This window comes from Euleptes europaea, chromosome 1 (assembly GCF_029931775.1).
Source record: "Euleptes europaea isolate rEulEur1 chromosome 1, rEulEur1.hap1, whole genome shotgun sequence".
NCBI classification, from domain to species: Eukaryota; Metazoa; Chordata; class Lepidosauria; order Squamata; family Sphaerodactylidae; genus Euleptes; species Euleptes europaea.
Genome location: NC_079312.1, coordinates 70,421,453 through 70,441,461, shown reverse-complemented (window position 1 = coordinate 70,441,461; position 20,009 = coordinate 70,421,453). Strand labels below are relative to the sequence as shown.

General features: G+C 42.4%; 1 protein-coding gene and 2 non-coding genes across 3 annotated transcripts; all 3 read left to right on the top strand.

Annotated features, from left to right (window-relative positions):
- Nucleotides 1-37: 37 nt before the first annotated feature.
- On the top strand, nucleotides 38-18,826 carry GNL3 (G protein nucleolar 3). The gene is made up of 15 exons (XM_056856663.1): nucleotides 38-96; nucleotides 3,358-3,416; nucleotides 4,928-5,065; nucleotides 5,315-5,425; nucleotides 6,660-6,743; nucleotides 9,274-9,409; nucleotides 10,664-10,767; nucleotides 11,836-11,977; nucleotides 14,729-14,816; nucleotides 15,451-15,628; nucleotides 16,186-16,328; nucleotides 16,776-16,912; nucleotides 17,694-17,866; nucleotides 18,544-18,625; nucleotides 18,718-18,826. Exons 1-15 carry the CDS (start codon nucleotides 84-86, stop codon nucleotides 18,783-18,785), a joined length of 1,656 nt encoding a protein of 551 aa, XP_056712641.1. The 5' UTR covers nucleotides 38-83; the 3' UTR covers nucleotides 18,786-18,826.
- On the top strand, nucleotides 9,920-9,996 carry LOC130493654 (small nucleolar RNA SNORD19). Its single transcript, XR_008934016.1, has one exon. It is a non-coding gene; the product is annotated as a small nucleolar RNA SNORD19 (small nucleolar RNA).
- LOC130493655 (small nucleolar RNA SNORD19) lies at nucleotides 12,570-12,643 on the top strand. Its single transcript, XR_008934017.1, has one exon. It is a non-coding gene; the product is annotated as a small nucleolar RNA SNORD19 (small nucleolar RNA).
- Nucleotides 18,827-20,009: the final 1,183 nt, after the last annotated feature.

Sequence of the window (20,009 nt, the reverse complement as noted above, 5' to 3'; positions counted from 1 at the left end):
GGGAGCGCTTTACGGCCGCGCCTCTGTTCCGGCCGAGGCGTCTCTCTTCCACGTGCCGGGTAGGAGCCTCCTCCGCGGCCGCCATGAAGCGACCGAGTAAGTCCCGTTTGGGGGGGCTGGGGGCGCCTGGCTCGGGGGTTGTGGGGCACAGTACGTGGGTAGGAGCGGTTCGGGGCGTCCCGCAGCCTCTCGACTGCCCATGGCCCTCAAATGCGCCTTTAGCGACGGGTTGGCTCTGTGGAGGGCTGCGGGAATCCGAGCGGCCTGATCTCCTCTTTGGAGTAGTAGAGAAGGGCAAGAGTCCAGTCGCACCTGAAAGACTCACAAAAATATTTTCTGGCAGGGTAGGAGCTTAAAGACTCACAAAAATATTTTCTGGCAGGGTAGGAGCTTAAAGACTCACAAAAATATTTTCTGGTAGGGTAGGAGCTTTCGTGAGCCGCAGGCTCACGAAAGCTCCTACCCTGCCAGAAAATATTTTTGTGAGTCTTTAAGCTCCTACCCTGCCAGAAAATATTTTTGTGAGTCTTTAAGCTCCTACCCTGCCAGAAAATATTTTTGTGAGTCTTTAAGCTCCTACCCTGCCAGAAAATATTTTTGTGAGTCTTTAAGCTCCTACCCTGCCAGAAAATATTTTTGTGAGTCTTTAAGCTCCTACCCTGCCAGAAAATATTTTTGTGAGTCTTTAAGCTCCTACCCTGCCAGAAAATATTTTTGTGAGTCTTTAAGCTCCTACCCTGCCAGAAAATATTTTTGTGAGTCTTTAAGCTCCTACCCTGCCAGAAAATATTTTTGTGAGTCTTTAAGCTCCTACCCTGCCAGAAAATATTTTTGTGAGTCTTTAAGCTCCTACCCTGCCAGAAAATATTTTTGTGAGTCTTTAAGCTCCTACCCTGCCAGAAAATATTTTTGTGAGTCTTTAAGCTCCTACCCTGCCAGAAAATATTTTTGTGAGTCTTTAAGCTCCTACCCTGCCAGAAAATATTTTTGTGAGTCTTTAAGCTCCTACCCTGCCAGAAAATATTTTTGTGAGTCTTTAAGCTCCTACCCTGCCAGAAAATATTTTTGTGAGTCTTTAAGCTCCTACCCTGCCAGAAAATATTTTTGTGAGTCTTTAAGCTCCTACCCTGCCAGAAAATATTTTTGTGAGTCTTTAAGCTCCTACCCTGCCAGAAAATATTTTTGTGAGTCTTTAAGCTCCTACCCTGCCAGAAAATATTTTTGTGAGTCTTTAAGCTCCTACCCTGCCAGAAAATATTTTTGTGAGTCTTTAAGCTCCTACCCTGCCAGAAAATATTTTTGTGAGTCTTTAAGCTCCTACCCTGCCAGAAAATATTTTTGTGAGTCTTTAAGCTCCTACCCTGCCAGAAAATATTTTTGTGAGTCTTTAAGCTCCTACCCTGCCAGAAAATATTTTTGTGAGTCTTTCAGGTGCGACTGGACTCTTGCCCTTCTCTACTACTGCAGACGGACGGGAGGCTTAGCTAAGGGCGCTTTCCCACATGCCAAAGAATGCACTTTCAGCGCCCTTTCGCGATCGTTTGCAAGTGGATTTTGCCACTTCACAGAGTAAAATCCAGCTGCAAAGTGGACTGAAAGGGCATCGTTCAGGATGCGTGAAAGCACCGTGGCTGGCCTAAGGTCACCTAGCGAGCTTCGTGGCCACGTGGAGAGTCACTTGAACCTGCGCCTCCCGATACTTAGCTACTATCGCTCTGCTTGTTGGGAGTGCGGGATTGTGAGCTCTGTGGGCCAGGCTCCTGCTGCATGTGTGTTCTGTTTAGTGTCCACATGTTGTAGAAATCTTAAACAACAACAACCTAAAAGACGATTCCGTGCTCCTCTGCTGTTTTGCCTCTCAGTGCCACGTTCTCTCTCTCTCTGTGTCTCAAGTCACAGCAGACTTATGGTGAACTCCCTGGGGTTTTCAAGGGGAAAAGACCTTCAGAGGTGGGTTGCCATTGACTCCCACTGTATCGCGACCCGGGCATTCCTTGGTGATCTCACATCCAAGTACTGACCGCAGGTACGACCCGGCTGAACTTCCGAAATCTGACGAGATCGGGCTAGCCTGGGCTGTCCGGGTCAGGGCATCTTGCGTATTAGCCAGCCCTTTTCCTGTCATCCTTAAACGTCTTACATCCTCTCCACGCCTTTCTCTTTAATGGTATCTCTCGTACTGCCCACACTCGGCTTTCTTGGGTTTCGTGCTGGTTTGCAGAGCTGACCGATGATCACATTTTGGAATAGTCTCATGTTAAAAACTCCCCGCAAATAGCCAGCTTGTAGGCAAAGGAAGGTCGAACCTTTCTCCCTGCTCTGCTAGTTTTAAAAAATAATAATTCCATAGTGGTTTTTATGGCAAGACTGAAGTGTGTGATCAGTTCTGGCATTTCAGTATTGTGCTATCTCGACCTTACTTCTTACTTTTGTGAGTCAAGCTGTAGTAACAGTCATCAATGTTTCCTTGTATAGAACAGTGTTGCTCAGCCTGTGTCCTCCTGGCCCCAAAAGTGGGTTGTGGGGCCTGTGAAAGTGGGCCCAAGGCTTTTGCAGTTTTAATGATTTGTGAATGCCGTTTTGTTTTTCAAGAGGGTCGCCATACCAAGAAGGTTGGGGACCTATAGAAAAGCTTGGGAACTAAAGGGGAGGGATTATCCCCAGATCTCTTGTGGATGTCTCCCTAATACAACAGTGCTGGTTGTACTATTTAGAGCTCAACAGCTGGATCACTGTTGAATGATACAGTTAGTCTTGTTTCCTGGAGTCATGATAGAGCTGGTGCCTCCTGGAGAATAACTTGTCTTTCTTAATATCTGATGGGGTGAGGTGGTAGCTAACTCCCCACTGTTGTTGGAGGTGAGGAGCAGAACAGTAGAGGGGAAGGTGTTACTAGGCCAGGATTTTAAAATCTCAGGCAGATATCCACCAAGACCTTTCTTCACTCTTGCTTCAATGCACAGCTAGTGCAGCACTTCTGTGCATTCTTACTTGGGAAGTAAAGCCCAGTGGATTTAGTGGAACACACTTTTAAATAAACATGGTTACAGTTCTAAACATATGTGTGATGGCTTACATACTCCTACAGCCCCGTTCATATTTTCATGCAATCACTCCTTACCCCACTTTCTGTAGCAGCTTTATTCTATGAATTCGTTGTTCAGAAAGCCCTTCCTTGGAAAACTGAATAGGGGCCATGGGGGATTTTCCAGGGGCAAGGTGGAAATAAGGGAAAGGATCTTTCTGCAGTGCTGTTGTAACGATTTATATGTACTGAAGGATAGATTGTGTCGTTTAACTTTGTACTCTTGGTTCTGATGCTGTTTGCAATTTAATCATTGCTGTTTCCTTTTTCAGAACTGAAGAAAGCTAGTAAGCGCATGACCTGCCATAAACGCTTTAAAATCCAGAAAAAGGTGAGTATCTAGTTTTGTAACTGGAGAAAAGTGCTTAGGATTTTTGTGCCTTGGAAGTGCCTGCAGTCCCCTACAGTGTGTTCTTAGGGCCTGAAATGGGGAAAAGCCATTCAGTGTCGCTGCTGCAGCCACTGCTCTAAGATAGAAATGCACCTTAGTGTTTGAGAACCTGGTGCAGAAAGGCAATGGTAGTAGTTATTATTCTTCAAAGCAGTTGGGGCAGAGCCCTGCCTAGGTGTAGTGTAGCATAGCGGTTAAGAGTGGTGCTTTGGAGCAGTGGACTAATCTGGAGAACCGGGTTTGATTCCCCACTCCGCATGAGTGGTGGATGCTAATCTAGTGAACTGGAATGGTTTCCCCACTCCTACACACGAAGCCAGCTGGGTGATCTTGGGCTAGTCACAGTTCTCTCTGAACTCTCTCAGCCTCACCTCCCTCACAGGGTGTCTGTTGTGGGGAAGGGAAGGTGATTGTAAGCCGGGTTGATTCTTCCTTAAGTGGTAGAGAAAGTCGGCATATAAAAAACAACTCTTCTTAACTGCTGCCTCTTCCCTCACCACTGCCCCACCCTCCATTTGAGGGCCTGCATTACCCCCTTCATTTTTATTTTTGACCATAACTGATGAGGTGGGAGTCCGACAAGGGAGGTGGAAAGAAGGAATAAGGGAAGTGGACCTTTTGTGGTAATTAGGGTTAAAATAAGGGAACTTGACGAAGGAAACTCTTTTTAAAGCTGAAAGTGTGATAATGATAAAACAAGAAATGGCGTTCTGGAGAGAGAAATGCATTGTGTTCAAAGAAAGGGGGAAGACATTTTAGGAGCCATGGCTTCTCAGTGGCTAGAGATTTGCATTTCTTTTTCTTTATGGTTTTAAATAATAAGTGAAGTCATTGACATGTATTGTGCCACGCTGTGTAGCACAACTTGATGCTTTCTGTTAGAGAAAGGCTCCGTAGGCTAGAGGAAGGCTTCAGACTTTGCTGAGTAGAGTGGTCTGATTCATGCTATTATTAGTGGGTAATAAACTGATAATTCTTGAAATTGTATGTGTGTGGGGCCTAGAAAGTAGAATGAAGTTGAGAAGGACTTCACAATTTTGAGAGCCACTGGATAAGTATTTTAAATTGTTTCTGTGGACAAGCGGAAAGAATTTGTCAGATAACAGACTCTCTCATGAGAGAGAGCACCCGCTGCACTTGTACCCAGTTGTCTCCTACAGCAGCATTCTGTACCTGTTCCACTCTAACATCCCCGTTTATTTAGACACTGAATGCCTCTTGTTTTTTCATTGTTGTAAACAAGTAATATACTGCAATATAATGTATTTTCTTGTATACAAAAAAATAATAATGCAACAAAATAATAATGCAACAAGACATTTTGGAACCCAGAGTATACAGCAGATAATACTGCAATATTTGTGCAACCATGACGAAGAGAACTGGATGAGAATCTTTGTGACAGCTGTGAAAATATTTGATAACAAAGTACAACAATTAATTTTTTACAGGTACGAGAGCACAATAAAAAACTCCGGAAGCAAGCAAAGAAACGGGGACACAAAAAACCCAAGAAAGATATAGGAATTCCTAATGCAGCACCTTTTAAGGAGGATATTCTTCGGGAAGCCGAACAAAGGAAACAAAGGGTAAAATAACTGATGTTATGGTACATCATGATGGAATAGAATAGATTGTTTGCTGTCAGGGATAGTAGTTAAACCAGAAAGCATGACCTGTGTAAATTTCTTAAGTTTAAATTAAGCAACCCAATGAGTTTTATAGTTAAGATATTGTAGTTCAGTTCATTGGTCTGAAGTTGAACATACTGGTCTCTCTGAACAGGGAAGGAGACCATTTCTCCTTGTAATTTGTGTCATTTGTGTGTATGTGAACAGCGTGAAGAACTGAAACAACAGCAAAAGCTTGATCGACAGAAGGAGCAAGAAAAGAAACGCAGACAAGAAGCTAATAAGAAGGATGCCCGTAAAGAAAAACCATGTGAAAAGGTATATGTTCTTGGGAAAGGACTTAAAAGTTTAGCATGACGGGATTGCACCAAGAAAACATTTGTTCACTTGCAAAACCTATTTATTACCTTTGGGAAATGTTATCTAGAAACTGCATCCCTGCCTGCCTGCAGTGTTGGCTCTGCGCCTTAGTTGCCTAGCTAACTCCTGTTTTTTTCCATCGGTGAGCAGGCTGTGGACAATTTTGCCTAACAATGATCAGTTGGCAAGGCTGTCCACACCTTTCTGCTCCTTTCACACCCCATGGTGTGATTGGATAGTACGAAGAGAAGCAAGAGGATGCCAGAGTCAGGGAACTGGCTTAATCCTACTGCAGTTGTGCATTTGTACTGACAAAATGAGTCGGCAGGCACTGTCCTAAGTCTTATTTGCCTGCACCAAGTGAGTAATGTTTCCATTGGTTCTCCTGAAGGCAGTTGGATTAGTCTATAAGAAGTGTGTGTGACATTAAGTTTTAGTGCTTGGGGTTGTTTGGTTGTTGTTGTTTTGCCGTTAAGTTGCAGCTGACTTACGGCAACTTTGTAGGGTTTTCGAGGCAAGAGACATTCAGAGGTGGTTTGTCATTGCCTGCCTCTGCGTCACAACCCTGATATTCCTTGGAGGTCTCCCATCCAAATACTAGCCAGGGTCGACCCTGTTTAGCTTCAGAGATCTGACGAGATGAAGCTAGCCTGGGGTTATCCAGGTCAGGGCTAGTGCTTGGGTTAGAAAGGGCTAGTGCTTGGGTTAGAAATGCATGTTTTGTTTAAACTAATTTGTGTTGGCAACCAACTAGAAAGGTTACTTATAGACTGGTAAAGGAGTTGTACGCACAGCCAGAGCTTGCTTTGAATTTTCCACTGCAACAACTATCAGTGCTTAAAGAGACAAGCAATTATTCAGCTTTAAAAAAGCTTGCTGCTTTGACAGTGAGAAGTTGAGAACATCACTGTGGTCCGACATACGACTCACCTAAACACAATGAGTTCTTTGAATTACTGCCAGTACATCTTAAAGTTTGAATCAGTGATTCATGTTATAAATTCTGGATTTTAATTTTTTTGGGTATTTTTATTTCAAATTGTAGTTATGTGTGTTTCTCTTGACAGAAATCTGCCAGATACAGTGCAGGTGAAGCTAAGAAGTTTTCAGTCTTAATTTATCATGTGATACATGTGATAGAGAGTCCTGATTTCTAAATGCTCTTTTTGTATTCCCAAATATTTTACTGTAGGCATCAACCACTAAGCCCAAAGCAAATTCAGAACAGCAGATAGATAAAAATTCAAAGAAATTCATTTGCAAGGAACTTAAAAAGGTAAGGTTTCTTCTGATTTTGGCATTAGAGTTGGAAGTTTTCCATTTGCCTTATTTAAGCTAATATTAATCTGTTTATGGTCCCCTTGATACATTTTCAGACAAAAGTGTGATACTGATTTGCTGCATTTTTCATTATAAATTAACCATGTGAATGAAACTACATTTTAATAGTAGTAATAATAATTGTTGCTTCTTTCCTATATAAAACCATTAATCATATTTTAGTTGGATCCTTTACTGAGAACCAGAAAAATCCAAATAGTTACATAAGATTATAAAACTAAAAGCAGGAACCCCAAAAGACTTGTGGGGGGCATCTCATTTTCCCCTCCTCCACTATTTTCTATTTCCCTTCCCTAAAAATGCCCATAGGCTCTCTTTTCCTGCTTTCTCGCCTTCCCACCCAACAGCCAACCTACCTTTACCTGTTCCTTTGTCTTAATTCCTCCTCCCCCCCAGGAGTGTCTGTCTAGAAAAACTGTAGCAAGCAGACAGGCCTAGGTGAGTCATTCACTTGGGTGGTATCATCATCCAGTGGTTGCTGCCTGACCTGGCCCAATGAGTTCTCCCTCAAAGGCCGAAACAGCCCTGGAAAGGGCCCTGCCCCCTCCCCCCTCCCCCCTCCCCCCTCCCCCCTCCCCCCTCCCCCCTCCCCCCTCCCCCCTCCCCTGACTTTTACTGACAGAAATCAAGCCTAGAATGCTGCAGTTGCCAAGCAATTGCCACTGAGGGCTTCCTTTTTTTTATAAAGCTACAGGTGTTCCTTTTATCATTTAAGGGGTTTTAACCCCCCCAGTGTATTTTTTTTAAGGTTTCAGATTTTTCTGGAAACCTGGGATGTTTTCCAGGTTTGCACAGAGATGTCTTCTCCATTCATAGTTCCAATCTCTGGATTTAAGTATCCTTAGATTTGGCTGACTTGGCTATTAGTATCTAGATGAGGATGAGACTAAAAGAAGGGAATAAGATACTCATTTTTATTTTATTCAATGCTGAGATTAATAATTTCTTTATTAATGGACGCACTGGATGGAATTTGACTTTACTCAGTTCTATACTTCTCTTCTTTTTGTAATTACAGCCAGTTGTTTATGGCAACATTCTGCTATTTTAATGGATAGTTTGTGTTGAAAATGTTGACATTTGTTTTATGTAGATTCTAGACCAGGGGTCCTCAAACTAAGGCCCCCGGAGGGCTTTTGTCCTGCCCGGGGACCAAGGAAGCCAGTCCCCCCTTGCCCCCCTCCCCAGAGCTTTTCTGGGCTTCCTGGCTGTGTACGCACAACTGGAAGCCTCCCTCCCGCCCCAGTCGCCCCCTTCCCTGCTCCCTCTCCAGCCCCAAACCCCTTTCCTGGGCACAGAAGGCATCTTGCTGCTTCGCGTGCCGCCCGGTCGCCCCCTTCCCCCTCTCCCTCCCAGGCCCAAAACCTCCTTTCCTGGGTGCGCGAGGCGTCTTGCTGCCTCGCACGCCGCCCAGTCGCCCCCTTCCTGTCCTGGCGTTCCTGTTTTGGCCACAGTTGGCAGCGTTCTCACGGCTCGGGGCTCTCTCTCCTCCTGGGGGTATCCTTGTGGCCTGGAGGTAATTGTAGGGGCCCCTTGGGGGGGCTGGGCATATCTCCAGGGAGAAGAAAAAGACTTGTGGCCATTTATTCACAGGAGGTTTTGCCTTGGATTTGCCGCTCTCCAGATGCACATTTTCCCCATCCGAATTCTCAGAACTCAAAAGTAAATTTCCCCACCCCCCACCCCAGGGGAGAGTTTGGAGAATTCGGATGGGGAAAATGTGCATCTGGAGAGCGGCAAATCCAAGGCAAACCCTTCCATGAATAAATGGCCTTGGTTTTTACATGCCAACTTTCTCTACCACTAAAGGGAGACTCAAATTGCCTTACAATCCCCTTCCCATACCCTCCCACAACAGACTCCCTGTGAGGCAGGTGGGGCTGAGAGAGCGCTAACAGAGCTGTAACTTGCCCAAGGTCAGCCAGCTGGCTTCGTGTGTAGGGGTGGGGAAACCAACCAGGTTCACCAGATTAGCCTCCGCTTCTCAAGTGGAGGAGTGGGGAATCAAACACGGTTCTCTAGAGTCCCCGCTCCCAACCACCACTCTTAACCACTACAGGGGGAATGACCGGGCTTGTAAGGAGGATGCTTTTCCGGAGAGCCCCCTCGCGCCGCCGCCTCCTCCCCCGAAACAGTCCGGCCCCCAACAGTGTTTGAGGGACAGTGAACTGGCCCCCTGTTTAAAAAGTTTGAGGACCCCTGTTCTAGACTATACCAAAGATCTATGTCTTGTGATCTGAAGACAATTAAAGGGGGGGCCTTTCCAAAGCAGTATTAAATTCAGCTGCATTGGAGATGGTGCTCTTTTAACAAATACTTCTTAAATAAACAACTGCTACTTAACATGTGCATGGCTTCAAAATAGCAGTGCAGGCACCTTGATTTAAGAATCTGGTTGTCTTTTTCTTTTTGAAAAAATTAACTTTGAAGCTGGGAATATGCATCATTACCCTATTTCTCTTTAGGTGATTGAGGCTTCTGATGTAGTGCTGGAAGTTTTAGATGCAAGAGATCCTCTAGGCTGTCGGTGCCCACAGGTGGAACAATTTGTTTGTCAGTCAGATGGAGGCAAACCATTGCTGCTGGTTTTAAACAAAATTGGTAAGTGTAATATCTTAGAGCCTACCAAACAACTCTGTTCACAGCCCAGTTAAGTAAAATGCTTGGAGGCTTCTTCATAATGTCATAGCCCGATGACATGTAGTCCAATACTATACATGTTTACTTGGATGTAAGTTCCACTCTTCTCAGTGTTTCTTACTCCCAGATAAGCATAAATAGGATTTTAAGCTTTAGGTGTAATCCTTGCTTAGAAATAAATTCCATTGCCACCAGTGGCACTTAGTTCTGGGTAAATATGTTTGGGTTTGAGATCTTTTTCTTCTGACATCAATTAGCCTGTCACACACTCTTATCCTAACCTACCTCACGGGGTTGTTGTGAGGATAAAATGGAGGCGAGCAGAATGATGTCAGCTGCTTTGGGTCCGCATTGGCGTTCAATTGATTAAATAAATACAGTAGTACTGGAGTCATTTAAGTAGAAGCTCTAAAGCTTAACAGGGCTTTACACCACCTTATTAATCAGGTAAGTGATTTTCCATTGGGATGTGAGCAGTGAGGAAGATACAAAAATGTACTGACATATCTCTGAAGACTGTCAGATCCAACTCTGAGCTCACTATTTTTGCAGGAGTAAGGTTGCCAAGTTTTTAGCCACTACTGTCCCTTTAATGTAGCTTGATGTGGAGACATCAGCAGATAAAAATGCTTATCTCCATACTGTGAAAATCTTCACCTGCTGTATTCCAGATAGCAAGTTGCTTGTGAAGTTATAGGGCCAAGCTAGGTCGGGGGGGGGGGGCAGAGGGAACTACCTTTTCCAGTATTTATCGCTTACTTGTAAATTTCAAAAAAGGGCAGTTACAAAAAAAGCTTTGTCTGCTTTGTCCAGGTGTGATCTTCAGAAATCCACAGGGTTATGTGCTCCCTCTCTTCCCCTTCTGCTTTGTTTATAGAGTGAACATTTCCTGGTTTGATACAAAGTTTGTTGTAATGTCTCATTTGGATGAAATGGAAATTGCAACTTGTTTACAAATCTTAATAGTTAATCATAGTTTAATCCTCGTTTGTAAGCAAGAAACAGGCTGCAGTTCATTAAAACCGCCCGATTCGGATCTCTCAACCAACTGGTTCGTTACAAACCAAGATTGGGGGCGGGGGCTTCCTGGTTCTTGTCACAAACTATAATTTGTTCATAATCATCTGAATACTGAGAAAGAAATATCTTACCATTAGATAGAACACACTGTGCAGTCTTATTTTTGTACCACTGGGTTTCTGTTCGTTTTTTCAGATCTGATACCAAAGGAGAACTTAGAGAAATGGTTGCATTATTTAAATCAAGAACTTCCAACTATTGCGTTTAAATCTGCAATGCAGATAAAAGACAAAAGTGTGGTAAGAGCAACACATCCTCAGCTGTACAGTGCTGAAAGAGGCGGTGACTGATTGTTTTCATAACATTCACTCAAATAATTATTGATAAGGGGTGAATGTCATAATTTGCAAGCTTGTTTTCCCCCCATCTGATTTGCCTGTATTGCATGTTAGAAGTAGTCCACCACTTAACATCATCCACCTTGTCTCTATTAATTAAGAATGGTGGCGAAGAGGCAATGGGTTAGGCTAATAGTTAGGCAATGGGTTAGGCTAATAATGTTAACCCAGGAGGAGCCCTGATGGTCAGTCTCTCACACAATCTAGCTGTTCATTACTTCCACTGTTTCTCCAGTGTTGGTGAAATTGTAGCACCCATCCTGTTCACAGGGGAGCAGCACAAAGAGACAGAAAAGCGACAAAAGGCTTCTGCTGCAATTAGTAGAGGAACGGAGGAAGATCTTGAGACTCACACCAAATTAGCTTTCAAAATTTTGTGTCTCTAGAAAACACTGGAGAGCATTTCATTACAAGCTGGGGCAATCTAAGAATCTTCTGTGAAATCTACCTATGTTTAGAATACTCGGATGTATTAAACTTCTTTGTTTGTAAACATTGGATATAATTGTATATAAGTAAACAGTAAATGTTGCTTTGCCTTTTTTTTGTTACGTTTGCAGAGGTGAAGTGCCAGTAATTGGTCTCTTTTTAGTATTGGTTGTTATTTCAAAAGGCAGTCACATATTCTTCGGTAAACAAGCAAAATTGCTACCCAAAACTGGGTCTTCACAGTTCTAAATAGGTTTGGCCAAGGATCACGTGGCAGGTGTATCTAGTGATTGAACAGAACAATTCTGCTGTCTTCCTTGTTTCTTTAAATAATCACAACTTAGGTCTGAAATCATCTTCTCCTGCCACTCATTTTAGATGTATACAATTGGTTGGTTATGAAAGTGCTTGTTTGTTTATGGCATGGGTCAGCATGTCACTGGAGTTCCTTCCCTTCCCCCTAAAAAAACACACACCAAAGGATAGTGCACTTTATATTCCTTGGTACTGACTTTTCATATTCTTAATTTAAATTTACAGCAGGTAAAAAAGGTCAGTAAAAGAGGTGCTGCATATGTTGATCTGTCAAGAGCCAGCCTGTGCTTTGGGGGTGACTGTCTGCTAAAACTTCTTCAGGAGTATAGTGTGGTGAAAGAAAAAGTTATACAGGTTGGTGTAGTAGGTAAGTACATTTTTATTCATTCCTTCTGAAGGTTGTAGGAACTGTAATACGTATTTAAACATGGTAGCATTTGTGGTTTCAACTGCTATGCAACATCCGAAAGCTTGCTGTCTTCTTTGTTGCTCTTACAGCAGACCGAAGACTGGCAATAGAGGCATTGTCTTGAGCGGTAATTGTGGTTATTGTAAAATGCTGGAAATCATAGTTTGGTGCTTGTGATTCAGCTTTATTGAGCTACTGAAGATTGAAGTTGACTGGCATTGGCCAGGATCTAAGAAGCCCCGTGCATGCTCTTGGGCACCTAGGTTTGCTCTTCCAGCTGTATCACATTGCTCATGTTGAATGCAACTCAGTAGGCTACCTGACAGACAAGTGCAGATTTTCAGTATCGACAAGAGGCTGATTTATTAATAGAGGTGCTTGAATAGCTCCAGGGGCAAATGGAACACCAGAGGTTTTGGATCCTAGATCACTCTTTAGCATCTGATACACCCCTTTTCATTTTTCGATATCTCCTTCTCAGTGGTGTACATGATGGGCACTTAAGAAGGATACCTTTTTTTGGCTTGCCTGTTCTGTTGTATTACTGAGTGAGAAATGAGGACATACCCTATGTCTTACTGTTACAGTGAAGACTTCAGATCCAACTCTGATCTTGCTCTACAGGCAGTTTTTAAAAGGTAGTTCGATATGAAAATATTTTACTGAAAATAAAATTCTGCAAAAAAAAAAAAAAACCCGGAAAAATGGCAATGCATCTCCAAAAAATTCCTTGCCTCTGTGGTGCTGAAAAGATGAGGAAAATAAAAGGAGATTGTGATATGAATTCAGTTTTACAAAGATGCCATTCCTACTTGGGACACCATTACACACAGACACACACACATGGGGGGGAATATTGATGGATTTCACTCCCATCAGGTAGGCTTTCTAAAAAAATGAGACCATGCTTGACTGTCTGTAGCTCTCCTTTTATTTTATTTTTGGGGGTGGGGGGAGAAAGACAGTCTCCTTTCTTGTTTGTGCCACTGTTTTACAGCATTTTTAAAAGGTAGATTGCTTTCCCCCAAGGTGTTTATAAGTCAATCAATCATATTTATTACGGTCATGGACCATCAAATAAAACACAATATTACAAAATATATGGTAAAGCACAAATATTCAGGATAAAATTCAAATTAAAAACAGACATTACTGAAATAATCTATTCACAAATGTTCATAGGGTTGATACAAAATAACAATCAGAGGTGAGGGGGTCTCTTTTGTCTTTTGCTGATCGTAGCATCTGTTGTATTTTCTTGGTGGGTTTAAACACTGTTTGCAGGTTATGTTTTTTCAAAAGTTTCTCCATCCTATCAGTGACTCCTTTAATAAATGGCAAGAATACCTTTCCTATGGGAGACTGTTTTTCCTGAGTTTTCTGATTTTTGTTTGGTTTAATGGCCCTTCTGATTTCATTTCTGGAATAGCCGTTTGCTAGCAGTGCGTGATTTAGATTATTAATTTCTTCCTTTAGAAACTGTGGCTCACAGATCCGTCTTGCATGGTCCATTAATGTTTTGATTATTCCTCTTTTCTGATGCTACGATCAGCAAAAGACAAAAGAGACCCCCTCTCCTCTGCAGGAGTATATCGTATACCTTGCACTTGTGGACAAGTTTACATTGGGACCACAAAACGCAGCATACAAACAAGGATAAAAGAACATGAAAGATACTGCAGACTTGGCCAACCTGACAAATCAGCAGTGGCTGAACATGGACTGACACAAACAGGACACAGGGTCTTATTCCAAGACACTGAAAGACTGGACAATTCTACCAACTATTTTGTCAGATTGCACAGAGAAGCCATTGAAATTCATAAACATCAGCACAACTTTAACAGAAAAGAAGACAGTTTAAGAATGAATAAGGCTTGGCTTCCTGTCCTGAAAACCTCCAGACTAACAAAGACTACAGTCCACAATAGCCATGCGGATTAGCTTTGCATTTCACACATTAACAGATCACTTCAGGATACAATGGTTCCATACTAACATACCACACCCTCATTAGCACATTATCTTGATACTTATGGGACAATGATTAGCACATTACCTTTGATACTTTTTGCAGGACAATGATTCAGCTCAAACCCAACCCCTTTCTGACTATATATTACTCTTCCTACACACTTGACACTGAGAGACACTGTCCTTCAGTGTTACTCCTCTGAAGATGCCTGCCACAGCTGCTGGCGAAATGTCAGGAAAGAAAATACCAAGACCACGGTCACACAGCCCGGATAACCTACAAGAACCAATGAACTCTGACCGTGAAAGCCTTCGACAATAATTTAAGGCATTGTTTCCTCAAGGCTCTAGGACAAGTAATGATGCTAATAGTCCTGTACGTATAAGGTCATACAGCTTCCGTTCAAATAGCATATGTTGTGTGTTCATAAGTCATTGGAGTGTAAATAGACTTAGGGTACTGTCAAAGGATAAATGAGAGCCTGTGCAGTTAGGCACACTTAGGCTTCATTAAAACTAGGAATGATTCTGGGCTTGAAGCACAGATATGGTGGGTTTAAAGGAGGGAACTGGGGGGAAAGGAGACCTGCCTCCAAAGGTAGAGCAGGCCGTTCACGTGGCAAAACTTGCGATCTTTTCCCTCCTGTGCAAAATATTCCCTTCTGTACATTTGTATATCTGGTATGCCACATAAGGTGTAGTTAATACATTTATATTGTTTGTCTTTATCTTCAGGTTTTCCCAATGTGGGGAAAAGCAGCGTTGTCAATAGTATGAAAGAGATGCGTGCCTGCCACGTGGGACCGGTGAGAGGCCTTACAAGGTTAGTTTGGTTTTTGTGAAGCAGTTCATTTTGAGCCTGTCATCTGCGTATGATCTTTCCTGTGGTTTGGCCTTTATTTGTTCATTCTCTGCACCTGTGCACAGAAGCCATAACTGGGCTGCTCTCTTCCTAGGTACAGAAAATGGAGATATGTTAGTGGTAACTGGAATGAATTCTATTAAGGCAATGAACTTTAAACTAATATTTATTGTCATAATGGAAGATTTAAGCTGCCTTTTTCTCCCTTTTTCATCACTATTGCAAGGTGTTGAATGTTACCTTATGTGTAAAAGAATGCTAAAAAGTTTTAATTGAATTTGTTCAAGGAAGGCATATTGCTAATTGCAAAACCTGGACCAATAAACTACATTGTCCTCTTACTTGGATAAGGGCTTGAGGGTCTTGAACAAAGTGTGACTCAATGACAAAGTTTCAGTAATGCTATCCTCAAGTGGTTGTAGATTTGTGCGTCTGTGAAATAGTGCTGTTGACTGTCCGGGGTGGTTCCATTTGCTCAAATTTTACATTTTGTTTCTGTATACAGTTTCTTTATCAAAAGCTTCTTAGTTTGCTTATCAAACTTTATCAAATGCTTTTTAGTTTGTACTTATTTTTACTGCGTATATTCTCACAGGTGCATGCAGATAGTTCACATTGATAAACAGATCAAGATGTTGGATAGTCCTAGTATTATTGTAGCACCTTCCAGCTCTCCTCTTACACTGGCACTGAGAAGTACAACAACAGATGTTGATTCTGGAAACGTACTTGATTCAGCAGCTGCAATTCTGAAACCCTGCAGCAAGCAGCAGGTAACGCCATTGTGTAGTTTTCTGATCCTTTCTTAGCCTGTGGTGTTTTAGAACTTGCATATTATATTATGTAAATGAAAGAGGGAGGTCCTTTTCTTTCTGGCCAATTAAGAGTAGTCAGTGTAGCCACTATCTGGGATTATGTCTTCTGCTGTCCCAGAGCGTACTTGTTTAACTGAATTGAGTTGTATTTAACACCATGTTGGCAGTGTGGGAAATGAGGATATCTGTTGTATCTTATTATGCAAGTGAAGACATCAGATCCAACTCTGATCCTGCTGTTGCCTAATGGTGCTTCCCAAGGAGTTCCAGTACAGTTCTGCTTCCTGATGTGCCAGAGTGGTAATAGCCTAGATACTTGATCTGGAGCAAGAAGCTGTTGCTGTGAACAGCCTGGTGACAAGGAATAATAGAAAAATCAAAGACACTAATGTTTGGTACTAGCTTTCAAGTAGCACTTCCAAATTTGTGCATTTACCGCAGAGACTGAGCAAGAACTGATTTATTCAGCGGAAATCAAGAATGATACACTTGATGGGGTTTTCTTTTTATTTCAGATCATGATGCGTTACAATATTTCAGATTACAGAAATCCTTTGGAGTTTTTTACACTGCTAGCTCAGAAGAGAGTAATGCTGAAAAAAGGAGGTGTTCTGAACACTGAAGGTGCAGCTAAAGTATTGCTGAGTGACTGGACAGGGTAAGTATTTAGTAAATTGCCTGGATGAAATAAGCTGTCGCACTGATGCCCAAAAGGAGTGCGATGCTTGGAAAAACTTGAGACCCACCCAGATTAACTGCACTTGGCAGCCACTGTATTAAAAAAAGGTTGGCAAGGGGAAAGCATATTATTTTACACATGTGAAATGAAATGCTGTGTGTCATTTGGCAAGTATAACCTAGGTTCTTTCTCTGTCCCATGCACTAAACTTAAAGACATTGCAGTTGCAGTTTGTGCCTAAAATGGCCTTTGATAACAGTAGAAGGTGTGATGAAGAAGCATTGTCAATACATTCAAACAACAGTGTGTTTTTTCTGCCCTCTCCCACCAGAAGCATATAGTTATTAAATCCAAAGACAGGTGTCTGAATTGTTGCTGTTTTGAGTGTGTGACGTTTCATGCTTCTGCAACAATACTTTTTCTCAGTGCCAAAGTGAGTTATTATTCACGACCTCCTGCATCATGGATCCCATCATCACATCTTTCCACTGAAGCTTTGGCAGCAGTGAAACAAGCTTTTAATTTTGAGGATCTGGAAGAAGATAACAAAAGCACATTGAAAGGTAAAGCCACACAACCCTTTTGTGTGGGGCATGTTTTTCAGAAAGGTCATACCAGTTATCCTCTAGATAATTGCCTGCTGCCTGAAGTCTTGCTCTCTGGCTCCTGCTAGCCTCTGGGGTGAGAGGGGAGGGATTTCAGTGTACACCTTCTTCCTTGTAGCTGAGGAGCCAAGGCAAGTCATCGTAGGCTTAATACCTCCACATAAGCAGCACAAGCCTTGCAATTGTCAGTGACCCCACCCAGTAGCAAGACTTCCAGGGTGTGCATCCACTTACCTGGGAGCTGAGCCGTACCAGCAAGTTCCCCCTCTCTCTTCCTGGTCCCTAGGTTAACCCAGGTTGTTGATGAACTTTTGGAGGGCCTGCCCTGTCCTGCATCCCTGCAGGGCTGCCAGAGATCTGCAGCAGCTGCCAGCCTGGGATGCTGGACTTGCTGCACCCCCCCCCCCCAGTTATACCAGTTATTTTGCAGCAGCACTTTGATTATCAAAGGGGGGGAAATGGTTGTGTTGCTCATGCTCTAGGATGCTAGACAACTGAATTTAGGTGGGGCTATGCTGATAGAGGCAGGTTTAATTCTCCACAGCTGCCATGTTCTGTGGGGAAAAATCAACCTGCTGCCATCTTGGATATGGCTGAGAGGAAGCACAGTAATCCTGACCCGAAATACTGGGACTATCTGTTCTCCTTGTCCTGAAACTGGGTAGGATTTTTTTTTTAGAACAGCATGTAGAAGATTCTGCCAATGTGCTAATATGGTTAACTGATACTTCTTCTACAGCTAGCAAATACCCAAATCAGACAAGTAGCATTGCGTTTCAATCTCCTGGCTTCACTGATGGTATTATAGATGATACTGAACTACCAGAGGAGGTACTGGAAAAAAAGAGCATGGAAGTGAGTGAAGATGCAGAGGAATTATCTGATGAGGAGGATGAAGTGGAAAGTGAAGAGGTAAAAGTAGATCTAGTTCTAACCACAGTACTCTTTAGCAAATATGTTGAGTATTCTTAACGAAGGAATGGCATTTTGGTCCTGGATACATAGAAGCCCTGTTCATGTCATAGTGAACTCATGTGTGTCCTGCATGTACATGCATACATCTGTTCGTAAGAAAAGCCAATATGCATTCACTTTGCAATTGAAATGAGGGACCAATACCTGGATGAATGTATCACGTTAAGCTAAACTTCATTGTTGAGAGTAACAAGAGATTTACTCAGTGTGTTCTGTACACAGTGTATACTATACACAGATTGTACATATATTCATTGTAACGTGAACAGGGCAACCACATGAACCTGCCTTAAACTGAATCAGACCCCTTGGTCCATCAAAGTCAGTATTGTCTACTCTGACTGGCAGCAGCTCTCCAGGGTCTCAGGTACAGGTCTTTTACATCACCTACTTGCCTAGTCTCTTTAACTGGCAATGCTGGGGATTGAACCTGGGACCTTCTGCATGCCAATCAGATGCTGTACCACTGAGCCACAGCCCTTCCCCCAGGTCATACTTCCATCTGAAGGTTATAATAAGTAACTGCAGGATCTTGTTTGAAAGAATAATCTTAAGTGACATCTTTCCCCTTGTCTTTTCAGCACTAAATTGCATCCTTTATCACTGTATTTCAGGAAAGCAACACAATGGCAAACAGCAAAACTGTCTCTGAAGAGCTGGCAGCAAAGAATGCAGAATGGGGAAAGTTGCCTACAGGTGCATGTTAAAATGGAGCTCAAAAACTAATTCCGCATTGCTACTCAGAACATACTATTAATTTCAGTCTTTCTCTCTTTTATCTTCTAAAGGTAAACAGCTCAACACAAAGGCTAGTGACCTGGATGATGCCTATGACTTTAATACAGATTACATATAAGAAGACCAAGGGTTTTTGATTACTCCAATTTTCTGGAATCAGCATTTAGGAGTCTATAGGTATTCCTAAGGACTGTGTTTGCAAAAGCGATGCTGGTTCTGTGTGCATATTTTATAATATATTATTATTTAGAGAACACTGTGTTGTTCATACATTGCTGATCTATCAGCCTAAACTTAAAACTCTGATAATGCTTGCTATGTTTCCTCCAGCAGTGAGGCATGTTGTGCCATTTAATATGCCCAAAGATTCATTAGCTCAGTCTCTCAAGAGAAAAGTTGGTATTTTCCAAGTTTGAATCATACAGCTAAAGAAATTCAGTACTGAAATAGACTATGCAAGGTTTACTCCTTTGGAGTAAATAGCTAGCTAGCAGGGAAATCAGTAGACAAAAGTGTTGCAGGACCATCAGGATGAAATAATCTTTTCAGCCTGTACTAAGCAGACCCCTAAGTGTGGAAGATTTTGTGTATAGGTTTGTTGTGCTTTAAGCTCTTCATCTTTTTCACACATACTACGATGAATAAATATATATAATGGAATAAATATTTTAATTGGGACTGACGGTGAACTTAATTTTTGCTTTCTCCGAATTGCATATTTTGGGGAAAGGGGGGAATTAAATTGGATGTAGCTTGTTGCTCACTAATTAGCTCTGCTTGTTGCCAAAACAGCTAGGTCATTCACATTTATGCCCAAAGACCGTTTGGGTCTTCAGGGTAACTTACCAAGTATGTTTCTATAGTTTTTAGCTTTAGCAGTAAAGGTTCATGAATGCAGAACTTCCATCCTAGAAGAAAGGGACGCACTTTCCCTATACTTGGCATCCATCCTCCCTGCTGTACTAATGAAGTGATTCCCTCTGCTGCCTCCATTGGTTATGGCAATCTCTCTGGCAGAACTCACCTTCCAGTTCATTTGAGGAGTAGAACAAGGGGACATAGGGCTCTTCCTGCCCCTAAGAGATTGTTTCATGTTACTTAAAATCTTCACAGGGGAGCACTCTTCCTTCAATCTCTGATGGTTTTAGCGTTCCCAACTTGAGGAACTACATGAGTTTAGTTGTGCCAAATGCTGTATCTCTTACATTTTTAGTCAGCATAGTTATTATTACACTAGGGTAGCATACGTAGTTATAAAAAAAATGCATGAAGACGGCGTGAGTTAACGGATGTGCAAATATACTGCGAAAGACAAATTGCTATTCACAGAACAAAATATTTC